This window comes from Thermobia domestica, chromosome 3 (genome assembly GCF_964235325.1).
Source record: "Thermobia domestica chromosome 3, izTheDome1.hap1.1, whole genome shotgun sequence".
Classification (NCBI taxonomy): Eukaryota; Metazoa; Arthropoda; class Insecta; order Zygentoma; family Lepismatidae; genus Thermobia; species Thermobia domestica.
This window is the reverse complement of record NC_137456.1, coordinates 179,051,596-179,064,559: the sequence shown is the minus strand read 5'-3', so window position 1 is coordinate 179,064,559 and position 12,964 is coordinate 179,051,596. Positions and strand designations below refer to the sequence as shown.

At 34.3% G+C, this 12,964-nt stretch overlaps 1 protein-coding gene across 1 annotated transcript; it reads right to left on the bottom strand.

Annotated features, from left to right (window-relative positions):
* Positions 1–4,660: 4,660 nt before the first annotated feature.
* LOC145682037 (uncharacterized) lies at positions 4,661–7,500 on the bottom strand. The gene is made up of 2 exons (XM_081753637.1): positions 7,199–7,500; positions 4,661–6,002 (listed from the first exon to the last, which is right to left on the bottom strand). Exons 1-2 carry the CDS (start codon positions 7,498–7,500, stop codon positions 4,661–4,663), a joined length of 1,644 nt encoding a protein of 547 aa, XP_081609763.1.
* Positions 7,501–12,964: the final 5,464 nt, after the last annotated feature.

Here is a 12,964-nt window from a genome sequence, read left to right as displayed (position 1 = left end):
AACTAAAAGTATTACAATGCCAAGCTTGTATCAAGACGCACACCATTGTAGAATTCAATAAACAGACGGAGGAAAGAGAGAATTGGGAGAGTCATTATGACAAACCGTGAATTGGTACAGGTCAATGTTCCAAAAATGAAACAATCTACAAAAAAAAAAAAAAAAAAAAAAAAAAAAAAAAAAAAAAAAAATAAAAAATAAAAAAATAAAAATAAAAATTAAAAAAGCCACCCAACTAATTGCGAAGTAAGTTAACAACAAAAAAACATTCTGCTTTGAACACTACTTAAATTCCCAAATACATAAACTTCAGATTAAATGCAAGTACTGTATATTTAAAGAAAATGTTAAAATTATAAAAATTAAAAGTTTTCCTTAGTTTCAAATTACATAGCCCATTGATTAATGATAAAAAAAGCGATAGTTTGAACATAGTTCCCTTAACTGGTATATTTTAACATAGAAACATATTTATTTCGCTAAAAAAAATACAACAGCTACGTATTGAGAAGAAAAAATATAAAAAAGTGAAGAGCTATTATGAGGTACACAAATTTTAGGATTATGTTTACATAAACTACACCTCAGATTCAGTAGCGGCTGGTGCATTGTGATGTTGGGTGATGCAGGAAGATGTAAGAACGATCAGAGACAGAAGGTAGAAATTGGATTCATTGAGTAACCAACATAGACAAAAGTGAACACGGTTTATGATAATATTCTAACAATGTTATAATATTCTAACAAGGTTTATGATAATTTACCTGTTATTTTCAACTTTCTGTCTTCCTCGAGTTTCCTCCTATAAGCACTATCCAGCTACAAAATAACGTTTACTTTTCCAAAAACTGCAAATTTTGAAATATTTCTCAAATGTGAAACCGAAAATTCGTGTTGTTTTATGTTTGCGTATAAATGGTTTAAATTTGTTATGCCTACTATTGCCCATTATTTTTCACCAGTAAACAATAGACATGGAAAGCTAAACAGTGCATTCTTTACTTTGTATCCACAGAATAATTCATTATTATTATTATTATTATTATTATTATTATTATTATTATTATTATTATTATTATTATTATTATTGTAAGATTCATAGTCACTACAAAATATATGTCATTATCAAAAGTCTGAGCACACTACTGATTTTTCAGAATGCCCCTCTCAAAAAAAGACATGTAACTTATCCATACAAAAAGCAGTTCGTTGGACTTATTCTGTAAAATAAACATCATTCATACTCAGTACAAGGAAATTAAATCATATGGTCCTGTTTCCACTGGGACAAATTTATTGATTATGATTGCGTTAAATTAAATGCCTTTACAAGAGCTTTACAAATTCCAGGCATTTCTTTGATTAATTTATCCCACTTTTGCGATGCTATGCAACTCTGCAGGGCCTTCCAAAGACCTTCAGTATTCATTGAATCTATTTATGGACTGTCTTCTCAATTTCTTCTTACAAGAGCTCGATGAGTAATAAATTCTGTAACTGCGGCGACTATTCTATTTGCTGGTGATGTAAGCATCTTCTTTGCATTGCAGATAGTTACTGTATAGTTTGGAAGAATGATTGGGGTGGTAATCCGGTTTTAGTACTGTAGAAAGTTACTATCCCAAATCCACGTTACTGAGGGAACTCTATATCTCACTTAAAAGTTACGAAACACGTTTTTATCCATTATTCCATTAATTCGAACTAAATTATCAACTTGGTAGTATGCAAATCATTCCCAAACAATGATGGTACCTTCTCCGTGCTTTGCTGTAGATATTGCAAGGTTGGGATGAAAGCGCTCTTCGGGACGACGACGCACAAACTTCTAGCTTTGGAAAGCGAAAAGTTGGAATTTACAATCATCGGTACAGCGTTCCAGTCTATATTTTATTTTGGCCCATGAATATTTTTATAATGTTTCCTGCTTGAAGGAATAGTTTCTTTATTGCAATCCTACTCCCAAGACCTTAGATCTGAAGGCGCTAGGTTACCATCCTATTTGATACAGATTAGAAATAGCTCTTCCAGAGTTCTATTGGTTTTTCCTGAGCGGCTAAAGTCTATTCTGCTTAACTCTATATATATAATAACAATGATTAATTATTAGGTAAACAATGTAAATTAAAGCTTTTCCTTCTAATACAAACTGAGTAATATTTGAGTTCTGTATTTAATATGCTCATAGATCGTGTGAGGACATTATGTTTGTTATAATTATTTGTTTCTGCAGGAAATGATCCAGTCTTAGCTATATCTAGTTGCTTTTGCCGTTTCCATCATCACTGAAAAACGTACTTATCATCAATAATTTGGGACGTTCCAGATTCCGGAATACTTCGAAATGAAAATCTTGAATTCGGAATTGGAATTAAAAATCTACTTGTTCGGGAATTCCGGAATCACGGAATTTCGAAACTTTTGACCATCATTTCGGAGTCTTAGAATTTTGGAATTCCGAAAGCTCGAAACTTTAACCCAACATTTCGGAATCTCGGAATTTAGGAAGGCCGGAATTCATCCAAAAATTCCATAATAAGCAACGACGGTACATTGGTCTGGTATATCGGATTCTCGGAGTGATGTTGTTTCGGAATCGTGACCATCCAAGTTGCAGAACTAAGGAATTTTGGAGTTCGGAATTTTAGAATTCCTTAATATCATAACTACAAAATTTCAAAATCTGGAATCTTCAATTAACATAGGTACTAGATATACATCAGCACCGAGATGAATCTCCCTGTGATTAAATTTATTATCTTTTCCCATTGTCAATGAAGGCGCTAGATCTTTCACTCCGTTCTTTGGTAAAATCGAAAGTGGTGGAACTGGTGATGATTTCAGGGTGAAATTCCTTCCGGAACATATCTCCGATCCAAGAGTATTACTACGTTTATTCCTTGTGTATGGTACTTCCTTTTCTGTATGACCAGTTTCTTCCCCGTCTGAGTACAAAAAGATATATGAAAAACGTGAAATTGAGAGCTACCGTGGAAGAATAAACTGAGAACTATGATTGTGGATACCATACACAATAGCTGAGCAGTTATGGCTTTCTTTCTCAGATATTTCTTTGGGTACTTCAACTGATATTCTTTGATATCATTCCACACTCATACTTCTCATAATGTCTAGAAACAAGATTAAGAACACAGGTATTTTGTTCATAATAATGCATGAAGTTCTTTTCCTTCATGAATTATGATTCTTTAATTTCTTGTATTAAAAAAAGTGTGCTCTAAACCCCAGTAAAACAAGTGTCACGGAGTTCATGTAAAGAGGAGATCTTTTTTCTAAATATTGTTGTCGTATAATAGCTAAAAGAAAAGTCTACTGTTTACAAGTTAACAACGATCGCCAAAGCTAGATAAGGATTTTACAATGTTTGAACTCGAAATCGTCCTCCAAAATATACATCGTATCACAACTCCTGGCCTCGATGGCATGTAATCACTACAAGAATCTTCCACCTTCAGGTTTACAAGTTCTACTTAATTACTTTAACCATATTTCGAACAGTGGCATTATTCCGTCACAGTGGAAAAAAAAGTTCTAATATTAGGCCTACCTATTCCAAAAAGTAAAGAATCAACAACTATGACACACAATTTTAGACCGATTGTTTTGGTTTGGTTCTAAATGACAGAAGTCATTATATAAAAAATGTGGACTGTATTTAAATGATGTTACACATTAGCTTCAATTTTACACAAAATTGGTTCAGTGCCACCACAAGTCCGCTTTTATGGCCTTGCACCCCGCCATCGAACACACACACACTCTCTCCTTTCTTTCCAGTGTTACCAGATCTTATGTTCTAATAATAGCTAACTTAAACTAAAATTACTAAAATATATAAAACCCAACATGCCCTCGCCCTTGAAGTCTTCACTTCAACATATACTTACATATAATAATTACAATATAATTTTCGATTCATTCAATTGTTCAAAAGGCAAGATCGAAACTTTTACAATAGGTCTCTTACATTCTCCTTGCGCAGTGCGTACAGTTACCACACGTACCAATCCATCTGTTCCCATATGAACCTTTGTGATCCTACCTAGTTTCCATTGCTGCGGTGGCAAATGATCATCCTTCAGCAAAACCATGCTACCAACCTTCAAATTTTCTTTTTGTAACAACCATTTAGGCCTCTGTTGTAACCTTGACAAATATTCCAATCGCCACCGTTTCCAGAATGTTTGAACCAAACTTTGAACAAGTTTCCACCTAGATATCAAACTTATCCTACCTACTGTACAATCTTCATTGGGTACAACTAATAATGCCTGCCCAACCAAAAAAATGACCTGGTGCCAATACATGCAAATCATTAGGGTCACTAGACAATGGATTCAAAGGCCTAGAGTTTAAACATGCCTCAATTTTAGTTAACACTGTATACAACTCCTCGAATGTTAACTTTACACTACCAACCAGTGGCGTAGGGAAGGGGGGGCCCGGAGGGGCCGGGCCCCCCCAAAGAGGTCCGACAATGTACTTTGGTACTTTGATGTTCGTAATTTTTTATATATTTTTATGTTTATATATTTTTTGTTTGTAATTTTTCTATATGTACCTATAACAGCACTTGTCCCCCCCAAAACACATATCCTGGCTACGCTACTGCTACCAACAATACGTTTCAAGTTATATTTTACTGATTTACACCTGCTTCCCAGAGTCCACCAAAATGACTAGCTGTAGGAGGATTGAAATGCCATTCAATACCTGATAACCTATTAACAAATTCTGATAACTTTTCCTTATGTTGTGTATGTAACATAAATTTCAATAATCTTTTTAACTCTACGTTGGCACCAACAAAATTGCTACCGCAGTCAGTATATACATGCAATGATTTTCCTCTACGCGATACAAATCTTCGTAAGGCAGCAAGAAATGTTTCAATACTAGCATAACTTACAAGCTCAAGATGTATGGCCTTAGTAGTCAAACAGATAAAGAGTACAATATAACATTTGTAAGCTCGCTGGCCTCTAAGCTTACTAGATTTAACTGACATGGGCCCAGCATAATCAATTCCGCAATAAGTAAAAACCTTACCAAGATTAACTCTAGCCAACGGCAAATTACCCATCAATTGTGTAGTCGTGTTCTTTTCAAATCGATGACACCTTACACAACCTTTTATTATACGTCTTACAACATCTCTGCCTCGTAAAATCCAAAATCTTTGACGCGAATTGGCTAACACCAGCTCTGCACCTCCATGCAATGTTTGTAAACGTTCATTCTGCACTAAAAACTCAATAAAATGATATTTACTGGGAAGTACCATTGGAAATTTTTGATCTTCTGAAATTTGAGCATTACGTAGTCTACTTCCTACACGCAAAACTCCCTGTTCATCTAAGAAAGGATTTAAACTCAATAATCTACTTTTCTTGCTGAGTTCTTTTTTGTTCTCTAAATTTCTAATTTCTGTTTGAAAACTTGTGGCTTGCACTAGTTTTACTAAGGCAATCAAGGCCTGACCTAATTCACTAGTGCTCAAAGTTTCCTTCAACTTCCTTGACGATCTATAATTGTAAATAAACCTTAGACACCAAGCTACTGCTCTTAGCAACCTAGAAAATGATGAAAATCTTACTATCATTTCCGTACATATTACGGAATGCATAACTACTACCTGTCTTTTCTGTTCATTGATAGCATCAGGATGAAACACCTGTGTTTTGCAGATTGGCAACACTGTTTGTTTCAGAAATTCGGGGCCATGCCACCAAAATTCATTATTTATTAAATGTTTTACTGCAAGCCCTCGGGAAGCAATATCTGCACTGTTTAATTGAGAGTTGATGTGAGACCACTTATTTATAGAAAGAGATTCCTGAATTACTGCTACTCGATTGACTTCGAAGGTCTGCCACCTACTAGGAGGAGATGATAGCCATGAAAATACTATTGTAGAGTCTGTAAAAGCCAATACATCATCCACCGGGAACAAACACGACTCCTTTACTACATTAATCAATCTAGTTAACAATAATGCATCACAAAGTACTAATCTAGGTAAAGTAATTTTCTTGCATGGCGCTACTTTTGTCTTACTTACTATAAGATTGCATTCTACATGACCATCTGAATACACAGAAGTAAATACACTACTGCCGCATACGCTTTTTCACTTGCATCAGAAAATCCGATCAATTGTAATTTTACTGTATTTGGCTGCATTAAGCAACGTTTGATTTTAATTGACTCAATTAATGGAAGTTCAGAACAATATTGCTCCCACATTAATCTTATATTCGTTGGTAATTCATCATCCCAATCTAGCTTTAATATCCATAATTCTTGCAAATGAATTTTAGCCCTTACGGTAATGGGAGACAACCATCCCAGAGGATCGTACAATTGAAAAAATGAAATGAAATATTTGAGTTTTACGTCCCATGGTTATGCCGGTTAGGCTAAAGGAGACGGTGATGATGAGTGATGAATGAATTGGTGGAATGAAGAAAGTGGGAGGAATCGGGAGAACCCCGAGAAAACCCACGCACACGGTGTTTGTCCACCACAAAGTTCACTTGGCGGGGGCTGGGGATCGTACAATTGAGCTATATTTGACAATAACACCCGTTTTGTTAATATATCCTTACACTTAGGCTTAAGTACACAAAATGAAAAACAATCAGAACTGGGACACCACTGAATTCCCAGCACCTTTACTGCATCACTTTCAAATGTCAAAGAAACTTTTCTTTCATCGCTTTCTCTTGACATTGAATCAAGTACTTCCTTACTATTAGAAGCCCATTTGCTTAGCACGAAGCCACCTTCTTTTAACAATTCAATTAATTGATCTTTTAACTCTATGGCTTGTGCAACATTGTCAGCTCTAGACAGAACATCATCTACAGAGAAATCTCGTAATACTACATTTGAAGCAAGCGGAAATTTATGACTTTCATCTTTCGAAAATTGCTGTAAACATTTTGTTGCTAGATATGGCGCACATGCTGTACCATATGTTACAGTCAATAATCTATAGTCTTGCATTTTTTCGTTGGTAGAACTACGCCAGACAATACGTTGGAAATCAACGTCATTATCGTCAACACGAATTTGTCTATACATTATTACAATATCTGCACTTAATGCTAATTGGTGACCCCGAAATCTAATGAGTAATGGAATTATATCTCCTTGTAACTTTGGACCTACTTACAATGTATCATTTAATGATATGCCTGTACTGGTCTTAGCGCTAGCATCAAAAGGAACTCTGATTTTATTATCCTTAAACACAGCATGATGCGGCAGATAACAAATTTTAGCAGGATCTGGACTCTCAGAATTATCTACAAGTTCCATATGACCTAATTCTAAATATTCATGCATAAATTCCGTATATTTCTTTTGTAACATGTCATTTTTCATGAACCTTTTTTCATTCGACAACAAACGATTAATAGCTACTTCCTTTGAAGTGCCTAATTGATCTTTATTCTCTGCAAATGGCAGTTTCATTGCATATCTACCTTCTGAATTTCGATAATGTGTATTATCAAATTGCAACTCGCACGCTTTCTCATCTTCCGTTAAATGGTAACGAGAAGGAACATATTCAATTTCCCAAAATCTCTTCAAACAATGATCTAGATTATTAGATACAAAATAACACCATACTTTCTGATCATAATTGCATCCTGAACGTAACTTTCCACGCACAACATACCCTAATTTTGTTTCAATTGCGATAGGCTGACCTTTTCCTACTTTTTGTCACCTCCAATTAATAAAGGAAATATATCCGCACCCAACAGAATATCAACTTGTTTACTTACGTGGAAATTAGGATCAGCTAAAAATAAACCTTTTGTGTGTGACCATAGGTTCACGTTTGCCAATGAAATCTTAGGCAAATCCCCACTGATCTTTCGTATTACAATAGCACTAGTATTAAACACATCAGCTGATTCATGAATGACTGAATCTTAAGATTAACAACTGAATGGGCTCGTGAGACACGTGTGTTAGTTATGCCAGAAATATCAACACTGCATTTTTCTTTTCGTAATCCTAACTGTTGACGACAATTTTCAGTTATGAAGCTACCTTCACTGGCTGAATCTATTAAAGCACGATATATTTGAAAGCCACCGTTTTTATTTTTTACTTTTACCAACGCAGTTGAAAGCAACACTTATGTGGGATTATTTTTATGCATGTAATGGGATCTCACTTCATTTGTGCTTTGTCCCTGCGCTCCTTCCTTCTTATCGAAGTGCAATAACTCATTATGTTTATTATGGCACACTCTGCACTTTGACCTGCTACCACAGACCCCTATCTTGTGCTGATCACTGAAGCAAACAAAACACAGGTCTTTTTCTTAACAAAACTATGGTGCTCTGTTGGTTCTAACTTTACAAATTTATCACACTGCCAACGCATGTTTATCACCACAGAAAATAAACTTCAACACAGATTCAGTATGAAACAAACTGGTGGATTTCTTGTGATAAAACTGCTGTTTTCCTGTTGTATAGCCTTGATAGAGAGAGGGGATAGACGAAGCTGCTTCTTGCGCTAATAATGCTCTGGATTTTTTCTCGAGATGATTTGAGAGTTCAGTGAAGGTTGCCATCTCCTGTCCTTCCAATGACAATTCCCACGATTCTCGTGCCTTGGAATCCAGCTTGTCCACCACAATATAGACTAATATTGCATCCCAAGCTTCAACTGGAATTTTTAAAACCTTTAAAGCACGCACACATTCATTTGTTGTCTCGAATAACTTTCCTAACTGCACACTGGATTCTTTGTCTACCCTTTCTTGATTCAGCAGCCGTCCAATTGCGTCATTTACAAGCATACGTTTGTTGTCATAACGTTGAACTAAAACGTCCCAAGCATTGGTATAGTTATCATCTGAAATGCTAATTCCTTGAATTAATATGCTAGCCTCACCACCTACAGATGATTTTAAATACTGTAGTTTTTGCGCGTTACTTAAATTAGTGTTTTTGTGCATTGCTGCTATGAATAAATCTCTAAATGTTGAGCATTCTCTTAATACACCATTGAATTTGGGCAAGTCCAACTTCGGTAACCGCACTTCAGAATGGGGAAGTGAACTACCGGAGTTATTCAGAGAATGCTGTTGCGAACTAACTTTCGCTCTAGCAACGTTTCACTAATTTGGTCCAAAGTTTCCCCCATTTCACTGATCTCATTTCCCAAAGCTGCAAGTTCTTCTTCTTTAGCTATAACTGCAAATTCTACGAACAATTGTTTACATTCAACAGTAAGTTCTTTTGCTTTGTCAATATGGCACTGAATGGCTACTTGGTTTAATGACGTATCACCAACCTTGTTCTTTAACCTTGTAATTCCGCGTTTTATTGCTGTTTTCGTCGCACGTAACTTCTCCATGGTGACACTTAATTTTACAAAAACACCAACGTATTTATGTTCACCGCTACAAAAGATCAAACTACACCACAGTCACTAAAACAATCACAGTTATTAGAAATAATCACTCTCCCGCCATTCCGCAAACAAAGGCTGGACGAGTTCATTATTCACTACACTACATCTACACACGGCCCGGAAGACGATGTTTCGGTTTGGTTCTAAATGACAGAAGCCATTATGTAAAAAATGTGGACTGTATTTAAATGATGTTACACATTAGCTTCAATTTTACACAAAATTGGTTCAGTGCCACCACAAGTCCGCTTTCATGGCCTTGCACCCCGCCATCGAACACACACTCTCTCCTTTCTTTTCAGTGTTACCAGATCTTATGTTCTAATAATAGCTAACAAACTAAAATTACTATAACATATAAAACCCAACATCGATAGCTCCATTCTCTTGTGCTTACAATTTTTTTGAGAATATAATTTTAAATAGACTAAATTAATTCCTGGAATATTCACAAGTCTTTTCCTTTCATATCACTGCCTATAAAAAAAAAAACTTTTCAACATACGATGCTTTAGCTTTACTAATTTTAGACACTTATAAAGCTTCTCAAGAAGTGCACTTTACAACAAGAAGTGCATTTTTGGTAACATCATTTGATATTAAAGGCATTTTACGAGAATGTTGTATTAAATATATATATATCGGATGTTCTAAACATGGCGCCCACGGACCACAGAGAATTACTCGACAAATCAAAATAAAACAATATATATTTGTATACCTTTCGAGACCACCTCTAAAGACACAAATTGCACTATGTGGCAAGGTCGCAAATAAAGAACATAGATTAGATCTACCAATCTATCAAATAGTTATATCAATTCTTTCCAGATGGGAGCTAAAGTTGATATTAATTGACACTAGCATAATATATTAATGTAGTAATCGATTCAACTGCTTGTTGTAGTACTGCTAATGGCTCCAAGTTAATCTGCGATGTTGCCACATTGTGAAATTTTGATTACCCATGGCGGCTGAAGGAGGCCCCGAAGGGCATACCATCATGTAACATTTTCGCTTTATTTTGGCCTGTAGAATAGTGCTCTGTGGTCCTTGGGCACCAGTTTTTGAACACCCAATATATATATATATATATATATATATATATATATATATATATATATATATATATATATATATATATTGCAAAAAACGTATCATCTTCAGATCCCAGGAAAAATTATACGAATTATTCATAACACTCTTATTAGTCGAAAAGTCTACATCAAAGTCAAAAACTCCTACTTTTTTCTTCGAGAAACTTCTTTGGGCTTTCTTCCAGGAAGTAAATTAAGTCCAACATTATTCAGTATATACATCACTGATTTACTTCTGGAAAATTGAATCATAGCTTAATAACCGCTTTCGCTGATGATATCTTAATCAGCACCTCTGCCAAAAACATTGAACAAAGTCTTATTGCTATGGAAAATAACCTACATCAAATCAATACATGGATGCTTAAGTGTGATCTCGAATTAAATTGGAATAAAACAAAATTTATCATCTTTACCAGAAAGAGGAAACTTCATCAATGTAGCAATGCTAAGATTTCACTGAAAATGTACTCAAAGATTTAGGAATGTTTTTGGACCGTAAACTTAATTGGAATTATCACATGAAGCAATTACTACAGGATTCAAACAAATATTCTAACTTACTTAAATTTATTTCATCCAACAAATGGGGTAAAGATCATTTCACGTTAAGTACTATTCTCGAACAAGGATATTTATATAAAAATAACTTATGGAAGTATCTTTTGCAATAAAATTTGCAGTCATTATAATAAACTGGAACAAAAATTACATAATTTAGCAGAAATGATCTTTTTTCACAGTCGTCATTTTGCCCTAAATTGGCATTATTAAGGGAAGCTGACTGCATACCTTTGAAAATTTTGTTTTACAAATTGCCTCATAAATTTATCAATAACTCTTTTGGCAAATCTAGATCTCTCATAGGATTTAAACTTCAGAAGATAGGATTTCTTATGCAACAAAAGAAAATTCTATATATAAAGAATAATCCTTGGTTTGTGCAAGCGTATCTCACTTTCAAAGTTAAAAACATACTAACACAAAAAGTATCGTCGTTTCCATGTTTCGTTTGACATTATTACACTAACTTGGTTCATGTTAAACCTATCATACCTCATTATACTAAGATTGCAAACGAAGATTTGAAACATAAAATCTACCAAAATATGTGGAAAGATCTAACTCAACAATTCGATGAAGATTCTACGTTGGTTTATACTGACGCCTCAAAGTATCCAAACGTTAATGTTGGTGCAGCTGTTTATATCCCAAACCGACTGACTACATTAAAATGCAAATTATCTAAATATATGACATAATTTGAAGGAGAAGCGTTTGCTATTTGTCAAGCTTTGTTACACATAAAAAAACAAACAAAAAATTTAAAAACTATCATCCGTTCAGATTCGTCAAGTGTGCTTGCTTCATTGAACACAACGCAATGGAACAGTAAAGATTCATGGATTATACTAAATATCAAACATTTATAACTATCTGTGTCTAGAAATAATGATAATATATCTTTTGCATTTATCAAAGCCCACGTCAGTAATGACAATGATAGCAACATCATGGATGCAGCTGCAAAAAATTCATGCTTTGAGCGACAAATATTAGATATTAAACTATCTTCAAGAAATTTCCACTGTGCTATCATGGAAAAATATAAGTCAGAATTATCTTTACTTGGAGATCTAGTAATCAACAACTTCCAGGACAACTCTACTGGCGTATTACTGGAAAATACCAAGGCAAACTATATACATCCCTAAAAACGTGGTCTCGACGAGAAATCGTACTTTACTATAGACTACTATTTGGTACGGAATTAACACAATTAAAATTATTTCAAATAAAAAAAAGGATACATATCACTGCTGGTAGGATAAAGAAATCGACACACTGAATCATTTGAATTTCGAGTGTGAACTTCTCCGATCTTTTCGATCAAATTTAATTGTTCAGTTTCAAAATTTACATTGTTAAGGTCCTCTTTTATATAAATATATTTTGTCAGCTAATAATTGAAATTCAACTTCTGCCACAATTTTTACTGAATTCAGGCTTAAACTTATTTTTAAAAAATGCTTTTTCAAAACACTAATACATCACAACTTTCTCATGACTAAGAGGCAAATTTTCGAACTAAAACGTAAGTTTTTCACTTCTTTATATAGTAATATAAAATTCTACTCTGCAGAAGTTTATATTTCAATGAAGTAATATAAATACATACTTATACAAAAAGATACTACACCAAACTTCACATTAAAGACAGACAAAGGCCAGCTGGATAAAGAATAAGTTTACTAATGATTTATCAAATCATCAATTATTTTTAGTTTAATTGCATTATCCATCGCTCTTAATTCACAAAATGACATGAATTTCCTGTTGTTAGTTTATCATTCTTTTTCTGCAATTTTGACACACTTAGGCATCAGCCTGGTGCTTTTAAT